The 17,824-nt window shown below is 43.5% G+C and overlaps 2 protein-coding genes across 6 annotated transcripts in view; one reads left to right on the top strand and one right to left on the bottom strand.

Moving 5' to 3' along the window:
• LOC115118126 (hepatic sodium/bile acid cotransporter-like) overlaps positions 1-1,953 on the bottom strand; it is a 68,596-nt gene extending 66,643 nt beyond the window's left edge. The window contains exon 1 of the mRNA XM_065008598.1: positions 1,765-1,953. The gene's annotated coding sequence lies outside the window, so the exon portion shown is untranslated. The remainder of the gene's footprint in view (positions 1-1,764) is intronic.
• A 9,632-nt stretch (positions 1,954-11,585) lies between these two features.
• The window catches only part of max (myc associated factor X), a 33,256-nt gene continuing 27,017 nt past the window's right edge, over positions 11,586-17,824 (top strand). For 3 of the 5 annotated variants that reach the window (XM_065008597.1, XM_065008594.1, XM_065008593.1), the window contains exons 1-2: positions 11,588-11,800; positions 12,132-12,158. In XM_065008597.1, the coding sequence (XP_064864669.1) occupies positions 11,765-11,800; positions 12,132-12,158 (63 nt within the window). In that variant the 5' untranslated portion in view covers positions 11,588-11,764. Of the gene's footprint in view, positions 11,801-12,131; positions 12,159-17,824 lie in introns of all 5 variants that reach the window. The other 2 variants (XM_065008596.1, XM_065008595.1) reach the window with 2 other exon arrangements.

Here is a 17,824-nt window from a genome sequence, read left to right as displayed (position 1 = left end):
ATTGCCTACTTATATTAGTGAAGCTGTTGACTCACTGAAAGCATGAGAAAAGATAATATGATCTTATGTCTGTCTTTTCAAGATGAAACAAGATATTTACAGCAGTTTAATACTCACATATGATCTCTAAGCTAACCATTGCATGTTTAGTTGAATGAATGCTGTTTGTTGCTTCTGCATGAGTGTTGCAGTCAGTTGCATGTCTTTCATCTCAACCTTTGTAACCTACCAGAGGCAGTGCTGCCTTTACCTTCCCACCTCACAGCACCTTCCAACATTACACTTCTTCGGCTTCGACGTCGAGCTGCTCATCTCATCTCCCCACTCTCTACATATCTCTCTACCACATCCTCCACTTCCACTTCTGTGAGTGAGGCTTAGTATTGCTGCCTACTGCCTGTGTTCACATACTAACTACCTAGAACAAACACACAATAACTACCTAGAACAACTCTCCTACCTCTTATTGATACCAGTCCATAACGCTTTTGAATTCTTAGTCATGGAAACTCTTAGAATTTCCATTTCAATACTATGGGAAACTTTAAAAGGGTAGCGCACACACACAACTTGTGCCAAAGTCTTGTGCAGGTGGTATATGGTATATAGTCTTATACAGGTGGTATATGGTATATGGTCATGGTATATGGTCTTGTGCAGGTGGTATATGGTATATGGTCATGGTATATGGTCTTGTGCAGGTGGTATATGGTATATGGTCATGGTATATGGTCTTGTGCAGGTGTGTTCGAGTGATAGAAAGTCATCAGCTCTTGGATGCTTTAGAACAATTCTTTACAAAGGGAACAGTTGGCAGGAGCTACGTTCGTTTGAATGCATGATATATGATCATGGTACATGGTATCATGGTATATGATCATGGTACATGGTATCATGGTATATGATCATGGTACATGGTATCATGGTATATGATCATCCCTCCAGATATCAAACCTCATTTTAGCTGTGTTCTAGGTGTACAATTCTAAAGTGAGAATAGGACACTGTCATGAATGGGCTCTTCACAGTGGACCTCTTCACAGTGGACCTCTTCACAGTGGACCTCTTCACAGTGGACCTCTTTACAGTCGGCCTCTTCACAGTGGACCTCTTCACAGTGGACCTCTTCACAGTGGACCTCTTCACAGTGGACCTCTTTACAGTCGGCCTCTTCACAGTGGACCTCTTCACAGTGGTTCTCTTCACAGTCGGCCTCTTCACAGTGGACCTCTTCACAGTGGTTCTCTTTACAGTCGGCCTCTTCACGGTGGACCTCTTCACGGTGGACCTCTTCACAGTGGACCTCTTTACAGTCGGCCTCTTCACAGTGGACCTCTTTACAGTGGACCTCTTCACAGTGGACCTCTTTACCGTGGGCCTCTTTACGGTGGACCTCTTTACGGTGGGCCTCTTTACGGTGGACCTCTTCACGGTGGACCTCTTTACGGTGGACCTCTTTACGGTGGACCTCTTCACGGTGGACCTCTTTACGGTGGACCTCTTTACGGTGGACCTCTTTACGGTGGACCTCTTTACGGTGGGCCTCTTTACGGTGGACTTCTTTACGGTGGGCCTCTTTACGGTGGACCTCTTTACGGTGGACCTCTTTACGGTGGGCCTCTTTACCACACATTTCACACTACACTGTATTTCTCCTCTGATAATTTAGTGAAATTATGAGTCTAACTGAGTCTTACTAAGTCCTACTAAATATTATAATACAACGTTATAACAATTAAGACCATATTTAGGGTCTTGTCTTACCTTTTAGGAGAAGGTGGATATTCCTTCTGTGGTCTTTCCTGTCTGTGGTTTCTGTGTTGCCAAATGAAGTCCTTCTGCGTGGCCACAGGCTTTAAAGTGTATCCTTGTTCTAATGTGGCTAATTATTGCCAGAGTGAGAGTGGTAAATATCTGTCGGTGAAGCGGTCTTCTGGACGAGGAGTATGATGTCCTCCTCCCCTCACCTGTTCCTCTTATCTCTGCTGTCTCCCTCCTGCAATGGATATCAGATCCTTTCTCACACACACACACACACACACACACACACACACACACACACACACACACACACACACACACACACACACACACACACACACACACACACACACACACACACACTGGGCCAGTCAGGTGTGTGTGTGTGTGTGTGTGTGTGTTTAATAAATCCTAAAATGGAAAACATATTGTAGTGTAGTGTAGTATTGTAGTTTATCGTAGTATTGTAGTTTATCGTAGTATTGTTGTCATGTAGTGCAGTTTAGAATTGTAGTTTAGAATTGTAGTCTAGTATTTTAGTGCAATATTGTAGTGTAGTGTAGTATGTAGTGTAGTATTATATTGTAATGTAGTATTGTTGTTTAGGGCAGTATTGTGGTGTAGTCTAGTATTGTAGTGCAGTGTAGTATTGTAGTGTAGTATTGTGGTGCAGTATTGTAGTTTAGTATTGTAGTGCAGTGTAGTATTGTAGTGTAGTATTGTGGTATGGTGTAGTTTAGTATTGTAGTGCAGTGTAGTATTGCAGTGTAGTATTGTGGTGCAGTATTGTAGTCTAGTATTGTAGTGCAGTGTAGTATTGTGGTATGGTGTAGTTTAGTATTGCAGTGCAGTGTAGTATTGTAGTGTAGTATTGTGGTGCAGGCTACTATTGTAGTGTAGTATAGTGGTATGGTGTAGTCTAGTATTGTAGTGCAGTCTAGTATTGTGGTATGGTGTAGTCTAGTATTGTAGTGCAGTGTAGTATTGTGGTATGGTGTAGTCTAGTATTGTAGTGCAGTGTAGTATTGTAGTGTAGTATTGTAGTGCAGGCTACTATTGTAGTGTAGTATAGTGGTATGGTGTAGTCTAGTATTGTAGTGCAGTCTAGTATTGTGGTATGGTGTAGTCTAGTATTGTAGTGCAGTGTAGTATTGTGGTATGGTGTAGTCTAGTATTGTAGTGCAGTGTAGTATTGTAGTGTAGTATTGTAGTGCAGGCTACTATTGTAGTGTAGTATAGTGGTATGGTGTAGTCTAGTATTGTAGTGCAGTGTAGTATTGTGGTATGGTGTAGTCTAGTATTGTAGTGCAGTGTAGTATTGTGGTATGGTGTAGTCTAGTATTGTAGTATTGTAGTGTAGTATTGTAGTGCAGTGCAATATTCAAATCAAATTCAATGTTATTGGTCACATACACATATTTAACAGATGTTATTGGTCACATACACATATTTAACAGATGTTATCGGTCACATACACATATTTAACAGATGTTATTGGTCACATACACATATTTAACAGATGTTATTGGTCACATACACATATTTAACAGATGTTATTGGTCACATACACATATTTAGCAGATGTTATTGGTCACATGGTTAGCAGATGTTATTGGTCACATACACATATTTAACAGATGTTATTGGTCACATACACATATTTAACAGATGTTACTGGTCACATACACATGGTTAGCAGATGTTATTGGTCACATACACATGGTTAGCAGATGTTATTGGTCACATACACATATTCATCAGATGTTACTGGTCACATACACATATTTAACAGATGTTACTGGTCACATACACATGGTTAGCAGATGTTATTGGTCACATACACATATTTAGCAGATGTTATTACGGGTGTAGTGAAATGCTTGTGTTCCTAGCTCCAACAGTGCAGTAATATCTAACGATACACAACAATACACACAAATCTAAAAGTAAAATAAATATTAGGACGAGCAATGTCGGAGTGACATTGACTAAAATACAGTAGAATAGAATACAGTATATATACTACCATTCAAAAGTTAGAAATGTCCTTGTTTTTTAAAGAAAATCAATTTTTTTGTCTATTAAAATCAAAATAGAAGGCCAGCATCCCGGAGTCTCCTCTTCACTGTTTAAAAAAAATTAAAAAAAGATACCAGATACTCAACTAGTCTAAAGAAGGCCAGTTTTATTGCTCCTTTATTCAGAACAACAGTTTTCAGCTGTGCTAACATAATTGCTAAAGGGTTTTCTAATGATCAATTAGCCTTTAAAAATGATAAACTTGAATTAGCTAACACAATGTGCCATTGGAACACAGGAGTGATGGTTGCTGATAATGGCCCGAGGTAGATATTCCATGCAAAATCATCAGTTTCCAGTTACAATAGTCATTTACAACGTTAACAATGTGTACTCTGTATAATTTTATGTTATTTTAATGGACAAAAATGTGCTTTTCTTTAAAAAAACAAGGACATTTCTAAGTGACCCCAAACTTCTGAACGGTAGTGTAAATATGAGAGGAGTAAAGCAGTATGTAAACATGATTAAAGTGACTAGTGTTCCATTATTAAAGTGGCCAGTGATTCCATGTCTATGTATATAGGGCAGCAGTGTCTAAGGTGCAGTGTTAGTGATTTAACAGTCTGATGGCCTTGAGATAGAAGCTGTTTTTCAGTCTCTCGGTCCCAGCTTTGATACACCTGTACTGACCTCGCCTTCTGGATGATAGCGGGGTGAACAGGCAGTGGCTCGGGTGGTTGTTGTCCTTGATGATCTTTTTGGCCTTCCTGTGACATCGTGTGCTGTAGGTGTCCTGGAGGGAAGGTAGTTTGCCCCCGGTGATGCGTTGTGCAGACCTCACTACCTTCTGGAGAGCCTTACGGTTGTGGGCGTAGCAGTTGCCGTTCCAGGCAGTGGTGAACAGCCATCACTAGCAAAGAGAGGCTGCTGCCTACATACAGACTTGAAATCATTGGCCACTTTAATAAATGGAACACTAGTCACTTTAATAATGTTTACATATCTTGCATTACTCATCTCATATGTATATACTGTATTTTATACCATCTATTGCATCTTGCCTATGTCGTTTGGCCATCGCTGATCAATATATTTATATGTATATATTCTTGTTCCATTCCTTCACTTAGATTTGTGTGTATTAGGTAGTTGTTGTGGAATTATTAGATTACTTGTTAGATATTACTACACTGTTGGAACTAGAAGCACAAGCATTTCACTACTCTCGCAATAACATCTGCTAACCATGTGTATGTGATCAATACAATTGGATTTGATTTGATTTGATTTGGTTGATGTCCTTGAGGGCCGGTAGTGCTTCCGGTGATGTGTTGTGCAGACCGTACCACCATCTCACTGCGGTTGAGGGCAGTGCAGTTGCCATACCAGGCGGTGATTTAGCCTGTTGCGCCTCCTTCACCACACTGTCTGTGTGGGTGGACCATTTCAGATGATCAGTGATGTGTACGCCGAGGAACTTGAAGCTTTTCACCTTCTCCACTGCGGTCCCGTCGATGTGGATAGGGGCGTGTTCTCTCGGCTGTTTCCTGAAATCCACGATCAGCTCCTTCATTTTGTTGACATTGAGGGAGAGGTTATTTGTAGTGTAGTATTGTATTGTAGTGTAGTATTGTAGTGTAGTAATGTAGTGTGGTATTGTAGTGAAGTGTAGTATTGTAGTGTAGTAATGTAGTATTGTAGTGTAGTAATGTAGTATGGTATTGTGGTGAAGTGTGGTATTGTAGTGCAGTGTATTACTGTAATGTAGCGCAGTATTGCAGTGTAGTATTGTAGTATTGTAGTATAATGTAGTATTGTAGTGTAGCACTGTAGTGCAGTGTTTTACTGTAGTGTATTGCAGTATTGTAGCGTAGTGTAGTATAGTATTGTTGTGTAGTAGTGTAGTGTCGTATAGTGTAGTATTGCAATGTAGTATTGTAGTGTAGTATTGAAGTGTAGTATAGTGAAGTAATGTAGTGTAGTATTGTAGTGTAGTATTGTAGTATTGTAGTGTAGTATTGTAGTATTGCAGTGTAGTATTGTAGTATTGTAGTGTTTTATTGTAGTGTAGTATTACAATGTAGTATTGCAGTGTAGTATTGTAGTGTAGTATAGTGTAGTATTGTAGTGTAGTATAGTGTAGTATTGCAGTGTGGTATTGTAGTGTATTATTGTAGTGTAGTATAGTGTAATATCGTAGTGTAGTATAGTGCAGTATTGCAATGTAGTATTGTAGTATTGTACTGTAGTATAGTGTGGTATAGCGCAGTATTGTAGTGTAGTGTTGTAGTGCAGTATTGTAGTATAGTATTGTAGTGTAGTATAGTGTAGTATTGCTGTGTAGTATTGTAGTGGAGTATAGTGGAGTATTGCTGTGTAGTATTGTAGTGGAGTATAGTGGAGTATTGCTGTGTAGTATTGTGGTGTGGTATTGTAGTGTAGTGTAGTATTGAAGTGTGTTGAGGTGTTGTAGAGAGGTATGGTGATTATCCCAACTCGGCCTTAAACCTAGGACCTTGCAAACTGTCAACTGTCAACTGTCAAACCTTAGCTGTTACACCAAGAGATCCCAACCTTTTGATGCTCTTTATGTGTAAAGGTTAAGGTTGCTACAGTGTGTTGACCTTGAAAGTTGTGATGTGTTTAATACCCTGATTGTAGCACCATCTATTAATACCCTGATTGTAGCACCATCTAGTGTTTAATACCCTGATTGTAGCACCATCTATTAATACCCTGATTGTAGCACCATCTAGTGTTTAATACCCAAATTGTAGCACCATCTATTAATACCCTGATTGTAGCACCATCTAGTGTTTAATACCCAGATTGTAGCACCATCTAGTGTTTAATACCCAGATTGTAGCACCATCTAGTGTTTAATACCCAGATTGTAGCACCATCTAGTGTTTAATACCCAGATTGTAGCACCATCTAGTGTTTAATACCCTGATTGTAGCACCATCTAGTGTTTAATACCCAGATTGTAGCACCATCTAGTGTTTAATACCCAGATTGTAGCACCATCTAGTGTTTAATACCCAGATTGTAGCACCATCTATTAATACCCTGATTGTAGCACCATCTAGTGTTTAATACCCAGATTGTAGCACCATCTAGTGTTTAATACCCAGATTGTAGCACCATCTAGTGTTTAATACCCAGATTGTAGCACCATCTAGTGTTTAATACCCTGATTACAGACAACAACAAAAAGATGTAAACAGTAGTATTAGTATATAAATATTCAGTACTAAACTACAGCTGTTATATTATTATATTCAGTACTGAACTACAGCTGTTATATTCAGTACTAAACTACAGCTGTTATATTATTATATTCAGTACTGAACTACAGCTGTTATATTCAGTCCTGAACTACAGTTGTTATATTCAGTACTGAACTACAGTTGTTATATTCAGTACTGAACTACAGCTGCTATATTCAGTACTGAACTACAGCTGTTATATTCAGTACTGAACTACATCTGTTATATTCAGTACTGAACTACAGCTGTTATATTCAGTACTGAACTACAGCTGTTATATTCAGTACTGGACTACAGCTGTTAGATTCAGTACTGAACTACAGCTGTTATATTCAGTACTGAACTACAGCTGTTATATTCAGTACTGAACTACAGTTGTCATATTCAGTACTGAACTACATCTGTTATATTCAGTACTGGACTACAGCTGTTATATTCAGTACTGAACTACAGCTGTTATATTCAGTACTGAACTACAGCTGTTATATTCAGTACTGAACTACAGCTGTTATATTCAGTACTGAACTACAGCTGTTATATTCAGTACTGAACTACAGTTGTCATATTCAGTACTGAACTACAGCTGTTATATTCAGTACTGGACTACAGCTGTTATATTCAGTACTGAACTACAGCTGTTATATTCAGTGCTGAACTACATCTGTTATATTCAGTACTGGACTACAGTTGTTATATTCAGTACTGGACTATGGAACAACATTCAAATCATAAAAATAAAAAAATCAAGATAGAACAACTAGATTTTGTAAACGAACGTGCTCCTCCTGTCAAGAATTGCACATGTCCCCCTAGCCCTCTTCCTCCCCCTGGTGTGGTACATACAGAACAGAGGAAAATTGAATCGCACATGTCCCCCTAGCCCTCTTCCTCCCCCTGGTGTGGTACATACAGAACAGAGGAAGATTGAATCGCACATGTCCCCCTAGCCCTCTTCCTCCCCCTGGTGTGGTACATACAGAACAGAGGAAGATTGAATCGCACATGTCCCCCTAGCCCTCTTCCTCCCCCTGGTGTGGTACATACAGAACAGAGGAAGATTGAATCGCACATGTCCCCCTAGCCCTCTTCCTCCCCCTGGTGTGGTACATACAGAACAGAGGAAGATAGTCTGAGTCTCAAATGGTACCCTATTCCCTAGACAGTGCATTCTTTTTTTGTTGCCAGAAGCCCTTTGGTTTCATTTAGGGATGCAGGTGTAGAGTAGTTCCTGCAGCATTGCCTAAATGCATTATTATGACCTTTTTGTGTTGTCATCCCTCTAAATTGGCTCTACTGTCACGCCGCTATGGCCCTCTAACTGGGTGACCTTGTTTAGTCCACAGCCTTATGTACGCTGCTGCCTCTGTGGGACAGGGTTAAGTAGGGAGGGAGGCCGCTGTGGGACAGGGTTAAGGAGGGAGGGAGGCCGCTGTGGGACAGGGTTAAGGAGGGAGGGAGGCCGCTGCGGGACAGGGTTAAGGAGGGAGGGAGGCCGCTGTGGGACGGGGTTAAGGAGGGAGAGAGGCCGCTGTGGGACAGGGTTAAGTAGGGAGGGAGGCCGCTGTGGGACAGGGTTAAGGAGGGACGGAGGCCGCTGTGGGACAGGGTTAAGGAGAGAGGGAGGCCGCTGCGGGACAGGGTTAAGGAGGGAGGGAGGCCGCTGTGGGACAGGGTTAAGGAGGGAGGGAGGCCGCTGCCGCTGTGGGACAGGGTTAAGGAGGGAGGGAGGCCGCTGTGGGACAGGGTTAAGGAGGGAGGGAGGCCGCTGCCGCTGTGGGACAGGGTTAAGGAGGGAGGGAGGCCGCTGTGGGACAGGGTTAAGGAGGGAGGGAGGCCGCTGTGGGACAGGGTTAAGGAGGGAGGGAGGCCGCTGTTGGACGGGGTTAAGGAGGGAGAGAGGCCTCTGGGGACAGGATTAAGGAGGGAGGGAGGCCTCTGTGGGACAGGGTTAAGGAGAGAGGGAGGGAGGCCACTGTGGGACAGGGTTAAGGAGAGAGGGAGGGAGGGAGGCCACTGTGGGACAGGGTTAAGGAGAGAGGGAGGGAGGCCACTGTGGGACAGGGTTAAGTAGAGAGGGAGGCCGCTGTGGGACAGGGTTAAGGAGAGAGGGAGGCCGCTGTGGGACAGGGTTAAGGAGAGAGGGAGGGAGGCCGCTGTGGGACAGGGTTAAGGAGAGAGGGAGGCCGCTGTGGGACAGGGTTAAGGAGAGAGTGAGGCCGCTGTAGGACAGGGTTAAGGAGAGAGGGAGGCCGCTGTGGGACAGGGTTAAGGAGAGAGGGAGGCCGCTGTGGGACGGGATTAAGGAGAGAGGGAGGCCGCTGTGGGACAGGGTTAAGGAGAGAGGGAGGCCGCTGTGGGACAGGGTTAAGGAGAGAGGGAGGCCGCTGTGGGACAGGGTTAAGGACAGAGGGAGGCTGCTGTGGGACAGGGTTAAGGAGAGAGGGAGGCCGCTGTGGGACAGGGTTAAGGAGAGAGGGAGGCCGCTGTGGGACAGGGTTAAGGAGAGAGGGAGGCCGCTGTGGGACAGGGTTAAGGAGGGAGGGAGGCCGCTGCGGGACAGGGTTAAGGAGAGAGGGAGGCCGCTGTGGGACAGGGTTAAGGAGAGAGGGAGGGAGGCCGCTGTGGGACAGGGTTAAGGAGAGAGGGAGGGAGGCCGCTGTGGGACAGGGTTAAGGAGAGAGGGAGGCCGCTGTGGGACAGGGTTAAGGATGGAGGGAGGCCACTGCGGGACAGGGTTAAGGAGAGAGGGAGGCCGCTGTGGGACAGGGTTAAGGAGAGAGGGAGGCCGCTGTGGGACAGGGTTAAGGAGAGAGGGAGGGAGGCCGCTGTGGGACAGGGTTAAGGAGAGAGGGAGGCCGCTGTGGGACAGGGTTAAGGAGAGAGGGAGGCCACTGCGGGTGTGTACGTGTTTTTTAAATTTATCGAAGCAAGTCAGTTAAGAACAAATTCTTATTTATAATGACAGCCTACCCCGGCCAAACCCTAACCCGGACGACGCTGGGCCAATTGTGCACCGCCCTATGGGACTCCCAATCATGGCCGTTTGTGATACAGCCTGGAATCGAACCAGGGTCTGTAATGGCACCTCTAGCACTTAGACCGCTACACCACTTGGTGGGGGTGTCATCGGCAGCTGTCCTCCTGACCTGCTGGGGAATGGATACTGTCTCCCGTTGCTTGTTTTTACAGGTTTGCTGATCCACTATTGTAGCAGCTCAAATAATCCACTGTGTAAAGTCTTTATCTATAGCACAATTTGTAGAGAGAAAAAAAGCCTATTCGCTCAGTGGCAGGGATGCCCCCCCCACAAACTTTATATGGAGAAGGGGAGTTGAATTCACTCTTAGAAAAAAGGGTTCCAAAAGGGTTATTTGCAGAGGGATAGGGTTCTACCGAGAACTGTTTTGATCAGAAGAACCCTTTTTGGAAGACATGGATTCTTTGTAAGGCATCGGGTTCTACCTAGAAGCTTTAACATCCTAAGAACTGTGTTTGAAAGAAAGGGTTCTTTGATGATTCTTTGGAACGCAAGAAGGATTCCTTAGAAGGCAAAAAGGGTTCTACATGGACCCATATATAATATTTCCCAACATGCTCTATTGCAGGAAAATTCTGAATGCAGGTTGCAGGTGATTAATAATTCCACTTGTTAGATAGCCTAACTGTGGCAGCATTCCAATATGAATTACACATCACTTTGCAAGGCAGCATAATGTGACTTGCAGGCCTGATGTGGCCTGTAAACCAGGAGATTCCTAACATCACTGTGTTGGGTGTATAACTAGGCACTCATAGAAAGGCCTTGTTATATATGTAATGTAATAAAATATTAAAATATATTTTAGAGGCTAGTTCTCGGTAGAACCCTTAATACACGGTTCTGGGAAGAACCCTGCGTAGAGTTTTTTTAGGTCGAACCATATCAAGGGGGTTCTTTAAGAGGGTTCTACCCGACACCAAAAAGGGTTCCCCTATAGGGACAAACCAAAGAACACTGTATGGTTCTACTAAGCACCTGTAGTTGACCTTAATGAAATGAGTGTAGTTGATCTTAATGAAAAATACATTAATTTCAAATAAGGAAACATTCAAAACTTGATTTTTGAAACTCATTCAATCAGAAGTCTTTAATAGATGCAATGCAATGCATGGCTGTAGAGGAAAGAGGGGTATTAGTGGTAATACTCATTTTCATACTTATTAAACATTTGTATAACATTTGTCACAAAGAAAGAAAGAAGATAGTATTCAGCGTTGACGTTATGAGATTTTTTACTATTGTAACGTTCCACGTGTCTCAATCGCGCCCCCACTGACGCAGCTATTATCTAGACTACACATCCCAGGGTACACCGCGAGGTAAATCTAATTATGTTGACGTTATTCTGACGCGCGGCATATTTTTTTTTACCTATGGGAAATGTAGTTAATAGACAATCCACGGATATTTGAGAGTGGTTTGTTATTATCGTACAAGAAACTACAAATCCTACACACCCGTCCAGCGTCGCAGGCGTGTCGTGGAACGGTTGCTGTTGGTGTAGACAAGTCACGTATAAATATAGTTCGTTGAAGCTCGTTTCTTTCGTTATTGACTGCAGGGAGAGTAACGTTATTTAGTCTGTTTGTGCATTTGCTTTATCGTTAGGCGTTTGTTTCATGTTGTGAACTAGGCTACCCTTTTTATTTAAAATCCACCGTTTCACCCAAGAATGAGTGATAACGATGATATCGAAGTCGATAGCGACGTGAGTAAATGTTTATTTCGCTACTTTACTAGCTACTGTATGTAGTTAGTTTGCTAGCTAGTAATCAATTAAAACGCCTGTTGAACTAACGTTATCCACAAGAAGACCAACAGCCTTTAAAAGGTTAACTACAATAGCTAGATAGGTCAGCTAGTAGCTCTGGCTCAGAAATGTATTATGTTCACTTGCTAGCGTTATAAATATATATATTCTTTGCATTGGGTTTTCTGCAATAATTGGGTTACAGTGTACTGCTAACTAAGTTGGCTGGCTCAAGCTACATGGAATTGTGGCTACAATCGTACTTTTCTGTTCTGTTTCTTTTTTACAGGAAGACTCATCGAGATATCACAATGTGGTGGGTAATGCAGTGTTAAATATGTCCCAAAAAATGTATTGGAATTCTATCAAATGTATTGTAATTAAGGCCATGATAATATCTGGCTAAAAATAATAATGTTTGTCCTAGTAACTAATGTATATGATATATATTTGTTTGCCTTACACAAACTTGGCAAGGGATGGGTGCGGGTGGCTGAACAGAAGGGGTTTCCTGCAGTTAGTGAGCGAAAATGATATCAAGCTTAGTAGTTGTTTACTAGCATGCTCTTCAATAATAGGACAAGACACACAAGGAGGATGTAACTAGCAGACAGAATACACGGAGTTGGCTGAACGCTGGGGGTTTCTATAGGCGCTGGTACTGTCGTGTCACAACTATGATTTACCCTTTACATAATGTATGAAATATATCCATCAAGGTTTGCATTTGCACAGATCATCTTATCCATGCATTGAAGGGTATCCCCATCCCATACGCGGTCGTAGGAATTTAGAGACACACGAAATCTATTATATATTTAGAATAAAGCCTCATGCAAAAGGTAGCAGACAGCTCGAGCCACAGTCGGGGTATAAAAAAAAAAGTAAAACCTAGGAATACCGTTCTCGACCAGAAGCGTCTTTTCTAAATGCACTTCTAGGTCATGTGTTTTAATCATGTACCTTTTAATCATCACGTGACTATTGTAATTTTAAATATAAAATTCGATACTTTTCAAATGGAAATTCATTACGCTAGCTACGGCTTCAGCTCAGTAACTGTTTTAGTAAATGACGCCGTCGTCTCGTCGGGAAGGGAGAGAGCAGGGATATGTTTTCCTGTCTGTTTCAGCGAGCTAGTGATTAGTGCCATCTTTACTCGACAGGCCACTGACCGGGCTGCTGGCAGGCTAAAGGCATGACGTAGCCGCGTCGCATACCGGCGAAATAAACACAGGCTCGCTGCACGACATACTTTTGCATAACAGTACGTAATGATTTTCCCTTGTCAGCGAGGCAGTCTTTATCAAACTGATTCTGATGGACTTGATTAACATTTAGCTGCAGAATGTCATGTCAAAAATAATAAATATACTTCTAGTTTAGGCAGGGCTTTTGTCATATTTGGCTAGGTTTATTTCCAAATATTTTCAAATTACTATGTGATATTCAAATCAATAATGTAGCTTATCCTTAAATTTAGGACTGTTTGAGGATTGGACTATCAGAACAATTGGTCTGATGAGTTTAGCACATCACTTTCAAGCAACCATAAAACAATCGCTCTATGTTAACAATAATAATACCCCATAATGACGAGGTGAAAACATGTTTTTTTGTATTGAAAATGAAATGCACAAGTATTCACACAATACATTTTAGAATCACCTGTGTCAGTGATTACAGCTGTGGGTCTTTCTGGTTAAGTCTCTTAAGAGATCTCCACACCTGGATTGTACAATATTTGCTCATTATTATTTAAAAAAATTATTCCAGCTCTGTCAAGTTGGATCATTGCTAGACAACCATTTCCAAGTCTTTCCATAGATTTTTAAGCAGATGACAAGCATACCCATAACACGATGCGGACACCACTATGCTTGAAAATATGGAGTGGTACTCGGTAATGTGTTGTATTGGATTTGTCCCAAACGTAACACTTTGCATTCAGAACAAAAAAGTGAATTGCTTTGTCACATTTTTTTGCAGTATTACTTTAGTGCCTTGTTGAAACAGGAAGTGCATGCAACTTAGGTCACTGAATTTATTTAGGCTTGCCATTACAAACGGTTTGAATACTGATTGACTCAAGACATTTCAACTTTAAATTTGTAAAAGTGTTTCTAAACAATTCCACTGAAATTATAGGGGGATTGTGTGTAGGCCAGTGGCCCCAAAAAAATCTAAATGTAATCCATTTTAATTTCCGGCTGTAACACTACAAGATGTGGAAAAAGTCAAGGGGTGTGAATAGTTTCTGAAGGCACTGTAATGTTTATGTTCTGAGATAAGAATAGAATGGAAGTGATAGGTCTAGCTAAGCTAACTAGCATCATCTGAAACCGAGCAATTGAGAAGCATCACATGCGCTGAATACAACAGGCGTAGACTTTACCGTGAAATGCTTACTTGCGCGCTAGGACTGGGCGATATGGCCAAAATATTATCGCGGTATTTAATTTTTTAAATATATATTTTTAAAGACTGTATTTTTTGTTTTTGAGCACTAAAAGTTCAACATTTGCTTTGAGTAGGGAGTGATCCCAGGGTGCTTTATGAGTAGTGATCCCAGGGTGCTTTATGAGTAGTGAGGAGTGATCCCAGGGTGCTATATGAGTAGTGAGTAGTGATCCCAGGGTGCTTTATGAGTAGTGAGGAGTGATCCCAGGGTGCTTTATGAGTAGTGAGGAGTGATCCCAGGGTGCTTTATGAGTAGTGAGGAGTGATCCCAGGGTGCTTTATGAGTAGTGAGGAGTGATCCCAGGGTGCTTTATGAGTAGTGAGGAGTGATCCCAGGGTGCTTTATGAGTAGTGAGGAGTGATCCCAGGGTGCTTTATGAGTAGTGAGGAGTGATCCCAGGGTGCTATATGAGAGTAGTGAGGAGTGATCCCAGTGAGGAGTGATCCCAGGGTGCTTTATGAGTAGTGAGTAGTGATCCCAGGGTGCTTTATGAGTAGTGAGGAGTGATCCCAGGGTGCTTTATGAGTAGTGAGGAGTGATCCCAGGGTGCTTTATGAGTAGTGAGGAGTGATCCCAGGGTGCTTTATGAGTAGTGAGGAGTGATCCCAGGGTGCTTTATGAGTAGTGAGGAGTGATCCCAGGGTGCTTTATGAGTAGTGAGGAGTGATCCCAGGGTGCTTTATGAGTAGTGAGGAGTGATCCCAGGGTGCTTTATGAGTAGTGAGGAGTGATCCCAGGGTGCTTTATGAGTAGTGAGGAGTGATCCCAGGGTGCTTTATGAGTAGTGAGGAGTGATCCCAGGGTGCTTTATGAGTAGTGAGGAGTGATCCCAGGGTGCTTTATGAGTAGTGAGGAGTGATCCCAGGGTGCTTTATGAGTAGTGAGGAGGGTGATCCCAGGGTGCTTTATGAGTAGTGAGGAGTGATCCCAGGGTGCTTTGATGAGTAGTGAGGAGTGATCCCAGGGTGCTTTATGAGTAGTGAGGAGTGATCCCAGGGTGCTTTATGAGTAGTGAGGAGTGATCCCAGGGTGCTTTATGAGTAGTGAGGAGTGATCCCAGGGTGCATTTATGAGTAGTGATCCCAGGGTGCTTTGAGTATGAGTAGTGATCCCAGGGTGCTATATGAGTAGTGAGGAGTGATCCCAGGGTGCTTTATGAGTAGTGAGGAGTGATCCCAGGGTGCTTTATGAGTAGTGATCCCAGGTTGATTTATGAGTAGTGATCCCAGGTTGATTTATGAGTAGTGATCCCAGGGTGCTTTATGAGTAGTGATCCCAGGGTGCTTTATGAGTAGTGATCCCAGGGTGCTATATGAGTAGTGAGGAGTGATCCCGGGGTGCTTTATGAGTAGTGAGGAGTGATCCCAGGGTGCTTTATGAGTAGTGAGTAGTGATCCCAGGGTGCTTTATGAGTAGTGAGGAGTGATCCCAGGGTGCTTTATGAGTAGTGATCCCAGGGTGCTTTATGAGTAGTGAGGAGTGATCCCAGGGTGCTTTATGAGTAGTGAGTAGTGATCCCAGGGTGCTTTATGAGTAGTGAGGAGTGATCCCAGGGTGCTTTATGAGTAGTGAGGAGTGATCCCAGGGTGCTTTATGAGTAGTGAGTAGTGATCCCAGGGTGCTTTATGAGTAGTGAGGAGTGATCCCAGGGTGCTTTATGAGTAGTGATCCCAGGGTGCTTTATGAGTAGTGAGGAGTGATCCCAGGGTGCTTTATGAGTAGTGATCCCAGGGTGCTTTATGAGTAGTGAGGAGTGATCCCAGGGTGCTTTATGAGTAGTGAGTAGTGATCCCAGGGTGCTTTATGAGTAGTGAGGAGTGATCCCAGGGTGCTTTATGAGTAGTGAGGAGTGATCCCAGGGTGCTTTATGAGTAGTGAGGAGTGATCCCAGGGTGCTTTATGAGTAGTGAGGAGTGATCCCAGGGTGCTTTATGAGTAGTGAGGAGTGATCCCAGGGTGCTTTATGAGTAGTGAGGAGTGATCCCAGGGTGCTTTATGAGTAGTGAGGAGTGATCCCAGGGTGCTTTATGAGTAGTGAGGAGTGATCCCAGGGTGCTTTATGAGTAGTGAGGAGTGATCCCAGGGTGCTTTATGAGTAGTGAGGAGTGATCCCAGGGTGCTTTATGAGTAGTGAGGAGTGATCCCAGGGTGCTTTATGAGTAGTGAGGAGTGATCCCAGGGTGCTTTATGAGTCCCAGTGAGAGTAGTGATCCCAGGGTGCTTTATGAGTAGTGAGGAGTGATCCCAGGGTGCTTTATGAGTAGTGAGGAGTGATCCCAGGGTGCTTTATGAGTAGTGAGGAGTGATCCCAGGGTGCTTTATGAGTAGTGAGGAGTGATCCCAGGGTGCTTTATGAGTAGTGAGGAGTGATCCCAGGGTGCTTTATGAGTAGTGAGGAGTGATCCCAGGGTGCTTTATGAGTAGTGAGGAGTGATCCCAGGGTGCTTTATGAGTAGTGAGGAGTGATCCCAGGGTGCTTTATGAGTAGTGAGGAGTGATCCCAGGGTGCTTTATGAGTAGTGAGGAGTGATCCCAGGGTGCTTTATGAGTAGTGAGGAGTGATCCCAGGGTGCTTTATGAGTAGTGAGGAGTGATCCCAGGGTGAGGAGTGATCCCAGGGTGCTTATGAGTAGTGAGGAGTGATCCCAGGGTGCTTTATGAGTAGTGAGGAGTGATCCCAGGGTGCTTTATGAGTAGTGAGGAGTGATCCCAGGGTGCTTTATGAGTAGTGAGGAGTGATCCCAGGGTGCTTTATGAGTAGTGAGGAGTGATCCCAGGGTGCTTTATGAGTAGTGAGGAGTGATCCCAGGGTGCTTTATGAGTAGTGAGGAGTGATCCCAGGGTGCTTTATGAGTAGTGAGGAGTGATCCCAGGGTGCTTTATGAGTAGTGAGGAGTGATCCCAGGGTGCTTTATGAGTAGTGAGGTGATCCCAGGGTGCTTTATGAGTAGTGAGGAGTGATCCCAGGGTGCTTTATGAGTAGTGAGGAGTGATCCCAGGGTGCTTTATGAGTAGTGAGGAGTGATCCCAGGGTGCTTTATGAGTAGTGAGGAGTGATCCCAGGGTGCTTTATGAGTAGTGAGGAGTGATCCCAGGGTGCTTTATGAGTAGTGAGGAGTGATCCCAGGGTGGGTGCTTTATGAGTAGTGAGGAGTGATCCCAGGGTGCTTTATGAGTAGTGAGGAGTGATCCCAGGGTGCTTTATGAGTAGTGAGGAGTGATCCCAGGGTGCTTTATGAGTAGTGAGGAGTGATCCCAGGGTGCTTTATGAGTAGTGAGGAGTGATCCCAGGGTGCTTTATGAGTAGTGAGGAGTGATCCCAGGGTGCTTTATGAGTAGTGAGGAGTGATCCCAGGGTGCTTTATGAGTAGTGAGGAGTGATCCCAGGGTGCTTTATGAGTAGTGAGTGATCCCAGGGTGCTTTATGAGGAGTGATCCCAGGGTGCTTTATGAGTAGTGAGGAGTGATCCCAGGGTGCTTTATGAGTAGTGAGGGAGTGATCCCAGGGTGCTTTATGAGTA

Source organism: Oncorhynchus nerka, linkage group LG24 (assembly GCF_034236695.1).
Source record: "Oncorhynchus nerka isolate Pitt River linkage group LG24, Oner_Uvic_2.0, whole genome shotgun sequence".
Lineage (NCBI taxonomy): Eukaryota > Metazoa > Chordata > Actinopteri > Salmoniformes > Salmonidae > Oncorhynchus > Oncorhynchus nerka.
Note: the sequence above shows the minus strand (reverse complement) of the source record. Positions and strands in the feature narration are given on the sequence as shown.